This window comes from Taudactylus pleione, unplaced genomic scaffold (assembly GCF_031769625.1).
Source record: "Taudactylus pleione unplaced genomic scaffold, aTauple2 ptg001459l, whole genome shotgun sequence".
Classification (NCBI taxonomy): Eukaryota; Metazoa; Chordata; class Amphibia; order Anura; family Myobatrachidae; genus Taudactylus; species Taudactylus pleione.
In genome coordinates this window covers 186688-200719 of record NW_028285857.1, presented here as the reverse complement: position 1 = coordinate 200719, position 14032 = coordinate 186688, and the positions used below count along the sequence as shown (strand labels likewise).

At 44.9% G+C, this 14032-nt stretch overlaps 1 protein-coding gene across 1 annotated transcript in view; it reads left to right on the top strand.

Moving 5' to 3' along the window:
• The first annotated feature begins 1794 nt into the window (after positions 1–1794).
• Positions 1795–14032, top strand: part of LOC148442562 (uncharacterized) — a 135648-nt gene continuing 123410 nt past the window's right edge. Inside the window, exons 1-2 of the mRNA XM_088463799.1 lie at positions 1795–2067; positions 4046–4137. Of these exons, the coding sequence (XP_088319925.1) occupies positions 1795–2067; positions 4046–4137 (365 nt within the window). The remainder of the gene's footprint in view (positions 2068–4045; positions 4138–14032) is intronic.

The following is a 14032-nucleotide window of genomic DNA, read 5'->3' as shown; positions in this document are numbered from 1 at the left end:
ACAAGGAGATAAGAGCCACGAAGGAGGATAGGAGACAGGGGAGACAAGGAGATAAGAGGCCAGGGAGGAGGATAGGAGACAGGGAAGACAAGGAGATAAGAGGCCAGGGAGGAGGATAGGAGACAGGGAAGACAAGGAGATAAGAGGCCAGGGAGGAGGATAGGAGACAGGGGAGACAAGGAGATAAGAGGCCAGGGAGGAGGATAGGAGACAGGGGAGACAAGGAGATAAGAGGCCAGGGAGGAGGATAGGAGACAGGGAAGACAAGGAGATAAGAGGCCAGGGAGGAGGATAGGAGACAGGGAAGACAAGGAGATAAGAGGCCAGGGAGGAGGATAGGAGACAGGGGAGACAAGGAGATAAGAGGCCAGGGAGGAGGATAGGAGACAGGGGAGACAAGGAGATAAGAGGCCAGGGAGGAGGATAGGAGACAGGGGAGACAAGGAGATAAGAGGCCAGGGAGGAGGATAGGAGACAGGGCAGACAAGGAGATAAGAGGCCAGGGAGGAGGATAGGAGACAGGGAAGACAAGGAGATAAGAGGCCAGGGAGGAGGATAGGAGACAGGGAAGACAAGGAGATAAGAGGCCAGGGAGGAGGATAGGAGACAGGGAAGACAAGGAGATAAGAGGCCAGGGAGGAGGATAGGAGACAGGGGAGAGAAGGAGATAAGAGGCCAGGGAGGAGGATAGGAGACAGGGAAGACAAGGAGATAAGAGCCCAGGGAGGAGGATAGGAGACAGGGGAGACAAGGAGATAAGAGGCCAGGGAGGAGGATAGGAGACAGGGGAGACAAGGAGATAAGAGGCCAGGGAGGAGGATAGGAGACAGGGGAGACAAGGAGATAAGAGGCCAGGGAGGAGGATAGGACATGATTTTGGATAAGCTGCAATACACGTTCTTCACCTAATTCACTCATAAGGAAAAATGACAATTTCAGAGCGGTTTTAAGAAAATAAATTGTGTCAGCCAAGTGTTTAATATGCTCTAATAACTATAACTGTTTATATATAGGGGCTGACACCGGGGTGAACAAAAATCAGTTGTGTGGATGAACCGTGCACGTTTTCTGCTTTAGGCAATTATCGCGATTCATAGTTGAACGTATCTCAGATACAAAATGGCAACTGCAAAGTTTAGCAATGGCGTGTTATGGTGACAGAACTGCCGGTAAACAAAGTTGTGCATATTCGTAATTATGGAAAAAGGAGGGGCTGGGCTGCACATCCTAATATTAAACATAATAGGTGCTACCATGCTGAGACCTGTAGTTCTACAGCAGAAAATAAAGTGGGGAGGAGCAGGTGCACACTATAAGCACTAAGAATTCTAGTGATAAAATATCTATAATAAACTACAACAATTAACATGGTATTAAATGTAAAGGTTCTTAGTACATGTTTGGCCAAAGATGTTTGCCCACCTAGCACGTCACAGCGACCTCATACAGGTTGGTCCCTAACATTTCTAATACTGACACACTAATTCATTTATCTAGGGCTTACCTATTATAGGGCCCATTACATGTGTGTAATGCAATGCAAGGACCCATACCAATTACAATCACCTGGGGCAGGTAGGAGGAGTTCTAGCCCAAGAGAAGGGGTCTCGCCTTCAAATGTACTTTAAATACACACACATAGGGAAAAGGAGGGGCTGGGCTGCACATCCTAATATGCGTAATTACGTCTGTAGTCAGATCACTTACATTAATTGTCAGGTCGCAGCAGGTGTACACTGATAACGCTGATGGGTATGAAGCCAGGAGTACGTTTGTGGCAGTGTGGTCACATAAATGCAGTTTGAACTATGCATCGTCCACACAATTTCATGCAGGAAAGGCACCCAACCCAATTTCATGCAGGAAAGGCACCCAACCCAATTTCATGCAGGAAAGGCATCCAACCCAATTTCATGCAGGAAAGGCATCCAACCAAATTTCATGCAGGAAAGGCATCCAACCCAATTTCATGCAGGAAAGGCATCCAACTTGTTTTCAAATGGTGTTAGTGACTTTGTCATTACTAGCTCCTGTGGTAAGGATGCTCACAGAGTCAGCGCCCTTACAGTAAGTAATACCTTCCTATGCTAATGGCGCAAACAGGGGTGATTCTATATTGGGTGCAGGGTGTGCGGGGCACACAGGCCCCTGGGTCCAGGGGGGCCCACACCGCACAACCTGCACCCATATTTTTAATACCTACCACTCCGCTTCTGGAGTCCCCGTTGGCGCCAGTATCAGTGCTGTCAAAATCAACTGGAAAATGGCTGCTCATGTGCAGGAGGGAAAACACAGAGTAAAACACTGCGTCACGATTTTCCCGGTGACCTGAGCATGACCAGAGTCTACCGGTGCGGCGCTGTGCTCAATGTGCTGCCAGCCGCTGGAGAGATAGGAGGGGGCCCCAGACAGAGACTGCACACAGGCCCCCTCCTCTCTTGAAATGCCCCTGGGTGCATCTATCTTTTAGCAATTTGCAAATGATGGTCTCCTGTCCCCTCTATGGTTTTTGATAAGAAAGTTAGTTACAAAGTAAACAAACTTCAAAAAAATAAAATTATTCTTTCTGTGACAGAATTTCATGATACTGTTACCAAATTATTTATAGATTCTCGTAAAACTGCGCATTTATAATATTTGTTTGAAATTTTATGTGTAGATTTTGTTTCTTACTTACCTCTATGATGTTATATAGTTTTATAAGTTTACCTTTTTATTGTTATTTATCTTTATAATGTTTAGCTTTATAATGTTGTTTAGCTTTATAATGTTATTTATCTTTATAATGTTTAGCTTTATAATGTTGTTTAGCTTTATAATGTTATTTAGCTTTATAATGTTGTTTAGCTTTATAATGTTATTTAGTTTTATAATGTTATTTAGTTTTATAATGTTATTTAGCTTTATAATGTTCTTTAGCTTTATAATGTTATTTAGTTTTATAATGTTATTTAGCTTTATAATGTTGTTTAGCTTTTTATTGTTATTTATCTTTATAATGCTTAGTTTTATAATGTTATTTATCTTTATAATGTTGTTTAGCTTTATAATGTTATTTAGCTTTATAATGTTGTTTAGCTTTATAATGTTCTTTAGCTGTATAATGTTATTTAGTTTTATAATGTTGTTTAGCTTTATAATGTTATTTAGCTTTATAATGTTATTTTGTTTTATAATGTTATTTAGTTTTATAATGTTATTTAGCTTTATAATGTTTAGTTTTATAATGTTGTTTAGCTTTATAATGTTGTTTAGCTTTATAATGATATTTAGCTTTATAATGTTGTTTAGCTTTATAATGGCCCTCATTCAGAGCCGCTCGTTAGCGGCAGTACGCTCGTTCCGAGCGATGTTTGCACATCTGCGCATGCGTACGGTTTTTAGTACGCATGTGCGAACCAGTCAGTGCGGCCGAAAATCGTTTGTACGCTATATAGCGAGTGCCTGCTATTTTGAGTGACAGAATGAGGCGTATGTGGGTGGTAACAGGGGAAGGTGCTTGAAAATGGGGAGTGGAGATCCGATCGCAGGCGTGCTTAAAGGTCAAAACGGGCGTTTTATGGGTGTGCATATTTAAAACAGCAGCGTCATTGACCACGTCACTGGGTTATTTTAGAGCCAGAACTGCTCGCAAAATTGTGGTTGAAAACACCAACCACAAGAATAGCGAGCAGTTCATACGCTGTACGATGTACTCGATTAATCTAATAAATAGCGGACATGACGTATGGCGCGTGCGGCCAGGGGGCGTTTTTATAAAAAAAACGAGCGTATGTTTTGCTCGCTCGTTCAGACTTAGAGGTGGGAACAGACTGCAATTTGCGAACGGATCATTTGAATAGCCACCCCTTGTTTTTGAACGAACGACCGCAAATAGCGAACGGCTCTGAATCAGGCCCAATGTTCTTTAGCTGTATAATGTTATTTAGTTTTATAATGTTGCTGTTTTGCTACTAATGACAAGATGCAAGATTCATGTATATACAGAAGCTTTATAAATTTCAATGTGCCTCATATAAACCTACAAATGTGTTTTCTTTAACAGACAAAACAAAATGTCTATGATGACGTGGAGTCCTTACTTCTGGAAAGTCCTGAATATGGACCTCTGCCTCATTTTCATGCTACTTCTGATAGGTAAGTCCTGAAAGGTTCTAACAGATCATCAGATATCTGTTCTTGATGAAGGATTTTTCCTTGACCCTCATCTGATTCTCATTAATTGTATTTGTTTGTGGAATTTAACAGATATTTTGGTAATTTGTGTTGTAATCCAGTGGTCGAAGTGGAAATTTAGAAGTAGCGGCTGTATACAAAGTGTGCTGGTTTGAGAGGCTATGACATAAATTTGCGCTGTCCCAGAAGTTTCTCCGCAATCTGCAAAGCATTTACAGTATTTTGTTTGAAACAGAAAGTTGGCTGCACTCACACAGACTAGGAAATGTCTCTAGGCTTTTAAAAAGACAATTAACAAAAGTATCATACATATTAAAAGTAATGCCACCCCTCTATACACATTACTTCCAGTCCTGTCTTCACCCATTTCAAGCTCCGTGTAGTGTAGATTTGCATAAATGCTAATTATTTTGTATGTTTTACATTATGATTGGAAATTATCTTTTGTTTGCACTATATTCCTGCTAAATTAACACACAGGATTAAATGAAGGGTTATTAGCATATAATAAGTATAGCAAGTATTACAAAAACAAAAATAATATTTTTGATAAAAATAAGTAGTCTCCCTAATCCTAATTGTGTATAATTATAATGTGGTATTTAAGATACAGAATCAGCCTAGTAGTACAGTAAGTGGGAAAACTTGTAGTAGGTTAAGGTAATGTTTCTACTCATCACAATCCTGCTAGCTGGATCTGTCCCTGTGAAAAGTGTCAGGACTGTGCAAATTTATAGGTGCTGGTGTCTCATACTGACTCCTGCAAAATTAATTTTATGCTACTATACATATAGGGTTGCTATGGGCATCTTCTCCACTGATCTTTTCACCTCATAGTACATAATATAGACTGTCTTCATCTTAAATGCCTCCCTTTAAATGTCTTAAGTTGCCCATGGTGGCACCCACTGTCTCACTCATGCAACGACAAACCCCCGAGGGGTCAGGCCAAGTGACCTTCTATCAGGTTTAGGGTCTGATTCATTACAGATCGCTATTGCGATTGCAGCAGCGAATATGCATGCACGTCTGCTGCGTAAATATGCTAATGACTGCAAAGCTATTATAGAGATGCATAGAGCCGCCCACTACCACATTCACACATCCGTAATACTCTGCAATCCTGCGCTCACATCAGTAACATCGAGAATCATTGATCCCTCACGCACAATTACAACAGGTCTGACCTGTTGCTAATCTTATCGCATGCAGTGAGTACACAAGCAGCATATGCCGTCAGTGGCTAATTTATGTGACTGTATTCAAATAGATAGGAACGCCTGCGTTTCTCCAACCACTAGGCCGTCACCACCCCCAAATGCTGATGTCCCATTCCATCATCTGCGATGGCTTTGTATCTGTGTAGGTGAACATAGAACCTGATGCAGACCCAATCACTAGGATGCATTCGCTCGTAGTCAGCTGATTTTCACATTGTGTGCATGCGTACACATCGCAGTGCGCAAACCAGTGCGAGAGATCGGGAAGCATTTGCTCACTGCGCATAGACTGCCCAGCAGAGTGAGTGACAGGAGAAGCCATTTGTGGGAGGTGACAGGGGCTGGCCACTAGAAACAGGGGAGTGGAGGTGTGAGCGCAGGCGTGCCTGAGTGTCTCAATGCTATTTAACAGGCGTGCATAATTAACAATCAGCGTCATAGTCCACGTCACCTGGTTGGTTTAGACACTGAAGTGCTTGCAGTAGGGTATAGTCAGCCACAAGCGTTGTGATCGCATCCGATGGTATTGATGGTTGCATAGACATCCTGGAGATGACGTGCGCAAGTGGGCATCTTAGGTCAAGCTAGTGGGCCTATGTATACACAATGCAATTGCATGGAAAGACATAGTGGGCGTGATGATGCCTTGCCGTGCAATCGCCTGGCTTCCCAAATTTGCATATGCATGGAGCTGAGCAAATGCATCTAGTGAGTGGGTCTGAGTGAGCTCCATAGAGCAATCAGCACAAGGTGCTGCAGGTGCTGTGGAGCCTGGAGTGGAGGAGAGATGAGCCACTATTAGGGAGGACATAGAAGGGAGAGATGAAAACATCCCTCTCCTGCACAAGCTGCCTTGTGAACACATTAAGGAGTATACGCCATCTTAGGATGGCGTACAGTTACACTACAAAGTACTGAAAAAAAATCAGATTTCAGAACTTGATGAATGGCATCATTTCTACGTCTCCGTACTAAAGTGTGGGGACTGTGGAAATTATCGGAAGAATTGTAATCAGGAGATTTCAGTGATATTCCTTGCGTTACATGAATGATGAATGGGTATGGAATGTAATTTCTACAAAAGTATGTGCAAATGTTGATTTCACCTACTTTTGTAGGAAATAAAGGATGATGAATTGACTGCCAGTGGTTCAGAGCTGAAAACTAGCTAAAGTACCTGGTGTTGCCCAGGTTTAAATATTCAAGTTATTAAGTTAGGAATCCCAGACCAATTGCCGCCCCTCTGAAGTTTTCATCCAAATCCATCTAGTGGAAGGCCCACAACAGACTCCCTGGTTCAAAGTTTGTACACCATTGGGAGGTCAGACTGGGACCTACTCTTCAAGTTATTAAGTTAGGAATCCCAGACCAATTGCCACCCCTCTGTGATGTTTTCATCCAAATCCATCCAATGGAAGGCCCAGAACAGGCTCCTTGAGTCTGCCCAGCGTACACCAACGGGAGGTCCGACATGGACCTCAACCCCCCAAGTATGTCTTCTGGGATCCAATGTTACTACTCTGAAGTTTTCATCCAAATCCATTCATTGACCTGGGGAGCCTGTTCTGAGCCTTTCAAAGTTATGCTCAGTGCATGATGGGAGGCCAAACCAGGACTTTAACCCCCCTAAAACCTGACCAGGATCTGAATAAACCACCTCGCAGTCATCCCAATTGTTGCAGGGGTGTCCGAATGCATAACGGCAGACAAACAAAGGAACCAATTAATTTGATATATAAGAAGACTTGCTCCTATAATTAAATGTGCTTCCACAAAGTATTAACTTAGGGGTGTGCACACTTATGTAACAAGGACATCATATCCCATCAGACCCTCAGCACTCCTCCCCCTCCTTGCCCTTACCACCCCTCCCCTTCTGTCTCACCGACTCTGACATTCTTCTCCCCTGCTTCTGGAGAGGGTCTTGGCCCTCATCCAGTCCTCCCCTCCTTCCACCACCCCTCTTGACCCTATCCCTTCCCGTCTCCTCTCCCACCTGTCTCCTTCTGCCTGTTCCCATCTGGCTCACCTCCTTAATCTCTCCCTATCATCTGGCACTGTCCCTTCTGCATTCAAACATGCTCTTGTCTCCCCCATTCTTAAAAAACCTATCCTTGATCCTAACATACTTTCCAACTATCGACCCATCTCTCTTCTCCCTTTTGGTTCCAAACTCCTTGAGCGTATTGTCTACAACCGCCTTACCACCTTTCTTTCCTCCCACTCCCTCCTTGACTCATTTCAATCTGGCTTCCGATCTCTCCACTACACTGAAACTGCCCTCACGAAAGTCAGCAACGACTTCCTTGCCGCCAAATCCAATGGCCACTACTCTCTGCTCATTCTCCTTGACCTCTCTGCTGCATTTGACACTGTAGACCACCCTCTCCTCCTGCAAATCCTTTACTCTCTCGGTTTACATAGCACTGCCCTCTCCTGGCTTTCCTCTAACCTATCTGATCATTCCTTCGCTGTGTCCTCTCATGACTCCTCTTCCCCTCCACTTCCACTAACAGTAGGAGTTCCCAAAGGTTCTGTTCTTGGACCTCTCCTTTTCTCCCTATATACATCCTCTTTAGGTGAACTCATTAACTCCTTTGACCTCCAATATCATCTCTATGCAGATGATACTCAAATTTACCTTTCCACCCCTGAGCTCTCCCCCTCGCTCCTTACCCGTATCTCCAACTGTCTCTCTGTTGTCTCTTCGTGGATGTCCCAGCGCTTTCTTAAACTTAACATGTCTAAGACTGAGCTGATCATCTTCCCACCCTCTTCCACTACATCACTTTCCACAATTTCATTATCTATTGATGGCACAACTATCTCCTCTAGCCCCAAAGTGCGCTGTCTTGCAGTTATCTTAGACTCTTCCCTCTCCTTTAAACCGCACATTCAGCACCTCTCGCAGTCCTGCCATTTTCACCTAAAAAATATCTCCAGGATTAGGCCCTTCCTCACCCAGGATGCCACTAAAACCCTCATCCACTCACTGGTCATATCCAGATTGGACTACTGTAACCTTCTCCTAGCTGGCCTCCCAGTCTCTCACCTCTCTCCACTACAATCGGTTCTCAATGCTGCTGCTCGGCTCATCTTCCTCTCCAGACGTTCTACATCTGCTTCCCCTCTCCTTCAAGCCCTACACTGGCTCCCCTTCAGATGCCAATTTAAGGTTCTTACATTCGCCTACAAAGCCCTCACCAAATCCTCTCCCGCATACATTTCTGACCTTCTCTCCCTTCACACTCCTGCCCGTCCACTTTGCTCAACTAATGCACGCCGCCTCTCTTGCCAACTGATTACTTCCTCCCACTCCCGCATCCGAGATTTTGCCCGTGCTGCTCCCTGCCTTTGGAATGCTCTCCCTCTCCCTATCAGACTCTCCACCTCTCTACAAATCTTCAAACGGGCTCTAAAGACCCACTACTTCATCAAGGCCTTTCAGCACTCATCCTAACCCACCTCATGCTCTTTCCTCCCTATCTTCCCCTTCTGTGTCACGCCTGTCTGTCTGCCCCTCACCTTAGAATGTAAGCTCTCATGAGCAGGGACCTCTTCCCTCATGTGCTTCTCTTTACATTTTCTTCTACTCTCTACTCCCCATAGGGCACCTAACACGTGACTGCCAACTCCCGGCAGCTTATTGTGAGTGCTTCAATCACTATTTCAGCAATGTATATAAGTTGTGTCCTTGTCCTGCACTGTAATGTACTGTAAGTTACTTGTTTCTTGTTCACCTATTAGTTCTATGTACTATGTAAGGTGCTGCGGAACACTTGTGGCGCCATATAAATAAAGGATAATAATAATAATAATAATAATAATAATAATAATAATAATAATAATAATAATAATAATTGTTGGTTTTGTAATTCAAACCTTTTTCCTGATAATTGTCTGTTTCTCACTTGCATTTGTTGGTTACAAAGTATCTGTAGCCACAGAAGTCAGAGTTACTGCTTTATGCTAGAGATGAGCTGCTCTGTCTTCAGGACCGGTGCAAGGGGTATGCAGTCGGGAAGCCGGCGGACCTAATCCCGACAGTCGGCTTCCCGACTGCTTTATCTCGGCAAAGGTTAAATGACCGGTGTCTACATCTAGATGCCTGTCATTTTACCAATGCCGGGAGACCGGCGCCCGGCATTCCTATCGAAATGATGCTGGGCGCCGCTGCAGACAGCCATGGGGGGGAGGCAGGTTTAGGGCTCTCGGGGGGGGGGAACTTAGGTTTAGGCATCCCCCTGGGAGATTAGGGTCAGGCTAGGGAGAGGGACGGTTAGGGTTAGGCACCCCCCCTCGGGGAACTTAGGTTTAGGCGACGGGGAAGGGGGTAATTAGGTTTAGGCACTTAGAGGGGGAATTAGAGTTAGGCACTGGGGGGGAAAGGTTAGGGTTAGGATGTAGAATTAGGTTAGTAAGTACTTACCTGGGGAGATCGGGATTTTCAGCCTGTTCGGCCAGCCGCTGTCGGGATTTGAACTGCTGGCCAGGGGTCCGGCAGTAAATCATACTGATTCTGTGCAAGGTGTCTGGGCACCCTAGGCAGCATTTCATCCACTGCCCCTGCTCCCTCCAATACTATTCCACACATTAGTGATGCCAATTTATAATATGCCACAAAGCAGTGTCCCAAATCCACACTATACTATATACAAATGCCCCAACTAATATGCCACAGAGCAGAGGCCCAAAATCATACTGTTCCCAATTTATAATGTGCCATACACCTGTGCCACAAATTCATTTTATGCTATACTGTACTTCAATGCCTCCAATACATATGCCACACAGCTGTGCACCAAATGTATTGTATGCCACATAGGCATGAATTATGCTATGCAATGCCTCTAATACATATGCCGCACATGTGTCCAATTCTTTATGCCATACAGCTGTGCCCCCAATACATTATGCCAAACATCCATGCCCCAATATATATTTATGATACACATCTGTGCCCCATTATATGTCAGCACCCATTACCCCCCCATGTACACACATCTCACCCTGCCAGCACTTATAAAGCCTACACACATATACACTTACCCTGTCAGCACTCAAACCCCCCCCACGCACACACTAAGCCTGTTTGCACTCAGCATCAGCCTAGGTCATCATTAGACCAAGCTAGGACTGAAATAGACATCCTTCTTTTTTTGTGGACTCAGTGGTGCCCTCCAGTGGCTGGTGCCCCTAGGCAGCTGCCTAAAGCTGCATAATGGTAGCACCGGCCCTGTCTGTGTTACACGGTTATGTTTGGATCTCAAACATAGTATCTCATTGGCTATCTGGCTATCACGTGTTTTGGATAGCCAAGAAGATATATCCAAACTTGCACTAATTTGGCAAAAAGAACTGAATCGAAACCAAACCACTCATCTCTACTTTATGCTAATGTAAGATTTCATTCAACTAATGTGAGGGATGGTGCATGAGTAAGCAGAAGCCCGAGCCGCCCATTGATATTACACCAGCCATCACATCCGTCAACGTTAGTATTGACACTTGCACCAGCCTCGCTCTAAGTGCAGGAGATATGTCAGACACAGACTACATGCAATCACTTTGCCACCGCCCGGTTCCCACCCATAAACTCCCTATTTCAGAGAAAGACAGATCTGGACAAGTTCCGTCTAATTCAGAATTGGATGGACATATGCATAAATGCGTAAATTTGCATGTGCGCGTGCATCTGTGAACAGAAATCCATACGAATAAGAATAAGCCCCTATATATTAAAAGAGGTCTGGCATGATTTCTCTGTATTTCAGGCTTTGTATCGTTATTATTATTATCCTTTATTTATATGGCACCACAAGGGTTCTGCAGGTCCTCACATAGTACATTAACAAATAAGTGAACATGAAACCAGTGACTTACAGTACAGTACAGGGAAAGGACATGGTATATATACATTGCTGCATTAGAGATCATAACACTCAAAATAAGCAGCAGGGGAGTAGAAGAAAGTATAACAAAAAGCACATGACTGAAGAGGGCCCTGCCCCTGAGAGCTTACAAGCGTTCCCTGAAAACCCACCTCTTCAGACAAGCTTATCAGATTCCAGAACTGACCACATAACCCTCATAGCTTCCATGTCTTATTACATCCCCTCTCACAGTCCACACATAACCCTCATAGCTTCCATGTCTTATTACATCCCCTCTCACAGTCCACACATAACCCTCATAGCTTCCATGTCTTATTACATCCCCTCTCACAGTCCCAACATAACCCTCATAGCTTCCATGTCTTATTACATCCCCTCTCACAGTCCACACATAACCCTCATAGCTTCCATGTCTTATTACATCCCCTCTCACAGTCCCCACATAACCTTCATAGCTTCCATGTCTTAGTACATCCCCTCTCACAGTCCCCACATAACCTTCATAGCTTCCATGTCTTATTACATCCCCTCTCACAGTCCACACATAACCTTCATAGCTTCCATGTCTTATTACATCCCCTCTCACAGTCCTCACATAACCCTCATAGCTTCCATGTCTTATTACATCCCCTCTCACAGTCCCCACATAACCTTCATAGCTTCCATGTCTTATTACATCCCCTCTCACAGTCCCCACATAACCTTCATAGCTTCCATGTCTTATTACATCCCCTCTCACAGTCCTCACATAACCCTCATAGCTTCCATGTCTTATTACATCCCCTCTCACAGTCCACACATAACCTTCATAGCTTCCATGTCTTATTACATCCCCTCTCACAGTCCACACATAACCTCACACATTGTCTTTCTCTCACATACTCCTGACATTTTGCCGACATTCCTGTGTGACTGGATCATGCAGCCCACCAAGAAACTCTGCAGTCTGGCCGGACCAAACTGCAATATATATAGCACCTATCCTTGTGTATCAATGCCTATTTCCCTATAGATTGTAAGCTTGCAAGCAGGGCCCTCTTACCTCTATGTCTGTCTGTTATTACCCTGTTTTGTTCTATCAATGTTTCCAATTGTAAAGCGCAACGGAATATGCTGCGCTATATAAGAAACTGTTAATAAATAAATAATAAATAAATAAAGGGGTGGAGCAGACAGACAGGGGTGACACAGATTGGGTAGACCGTGAGGAAGGAGCATGTAGCAGCTGGTTAGGATGAGAGCTGGAAGGCTATGATGGAGTAGTGGGTCTTAAGAGCCTGTTTGAATATTTGTAGAAAGGTGCAGAGTCTGATATAAAGAGGGAGAGAGTTTCAGAGATGGGGAGCAGCACGGGCAAAGTCTTGGAGGCATAAGTGTGAGGAAGTAATCAGTTGGCAGGAGAGATGGCGTGCATTTCTTGAGCGAAGTGGATGGGCAGGAGTGTGAAGGGAGATGAGGTCAGAGATGTAAATGGGAGAGGATTGAGTGAGGGATTTATAGCTGAGTGTAAGAACCTTGAATTACATTATGAAGGGAAAGGGGAGCCAGTGTAGGGCTTGTAGGAGAGGGGAAGCAGATGTAGAACGTCTGGAGAGGAAGATGAGCCGAGCAGCAGCATTGAGGACAGATTAGTGTGGGGAGAGGTGGGAGACTGGGAGGCCAGATAGGAGAAGGTTACAGTAGTCCAATCTGGAGATGACCAGTGAGTGTATTAGGATCTTTGTAGCATCCTGGGTGAGGAAGAGTTTGATCCTGGAAAAATTTTTGAGATGGAAACAGCAGGTCTGCGTGAGGCGCTGAATGTGTGGTTTAAAGGAGAGGGAGGAGTCCAGGATAACTCCAAGACAGCGCACTTTGGGGCTAGAGGAGATAGTTGTGCCATCAATAGATAACGAAATTGGGGGCAGTGAGGTTATGGAAGAGGGTGGGAAGATTATCAGCTCAGTCTTAGACATGTTAAGTTTAAGAAAGCGCTGGGACATCCAGGAAGGGATAGCAGAGAGACAGTTAGAGATATGGGTGAGGAGAGATGGGGAGAGGTCAGGGGAGGAAAGGTAGATCTGAGTATCCTCAACACAGAGATGGAGGAGGAGGAGGATGGTGGCGTGCTGGTGCAGAGCGGCTGAGGACACAGACACTGTCGGACATAGAAGTTCAAGCAGCTTACTTTTCATGTTAGTGCATTTTGGTGGAGCTGGGCTGCGATCGTGTATCCCCGGGTGGAGCTGTTGTGGTTGCAATGCTGCAGCGGTATGCCGGGTGATGTGGGTGCTGGAGGCAGAGTGGAGGTGAGCTCAGGGCCCGAAGCGCAGACTGCTGGGATGGCTGACCCTGCTGACGCTGCCCCTAGAGGCCTGGAATTAGGGGCAGAAGTGCGCTCAGGACTCCGAGCAGGGGCTGCTGGGATGGGTGACCCAGCTGATGCTGTTGCTGCCCCAGGAGGTGAGGTGCTGCATCTGTCCTGGGACTGGGGATTGCTGCAAAGCACACATGGCAGCGGCTGGCTCCTGGTGCTGGTGGAGAGAATTATAGCCACAATAGTGGTAGAAATGAGCAAAGATAAAGGTATGGGGGTCGAAGTTGGTGGCCTCGTATGGCAAATGCTTACAGTTAAGCATCATCCATGAATGGAAAGGTGGCAGAAGCGGGTGAAGAGGGCTGGAGTTAAAATTAAGCTGCAGTTCTGCCCCCTAAATCCCCCCTTACCCAGTTTATTTTTATCAAATGTTCAGTCTCTTCCCA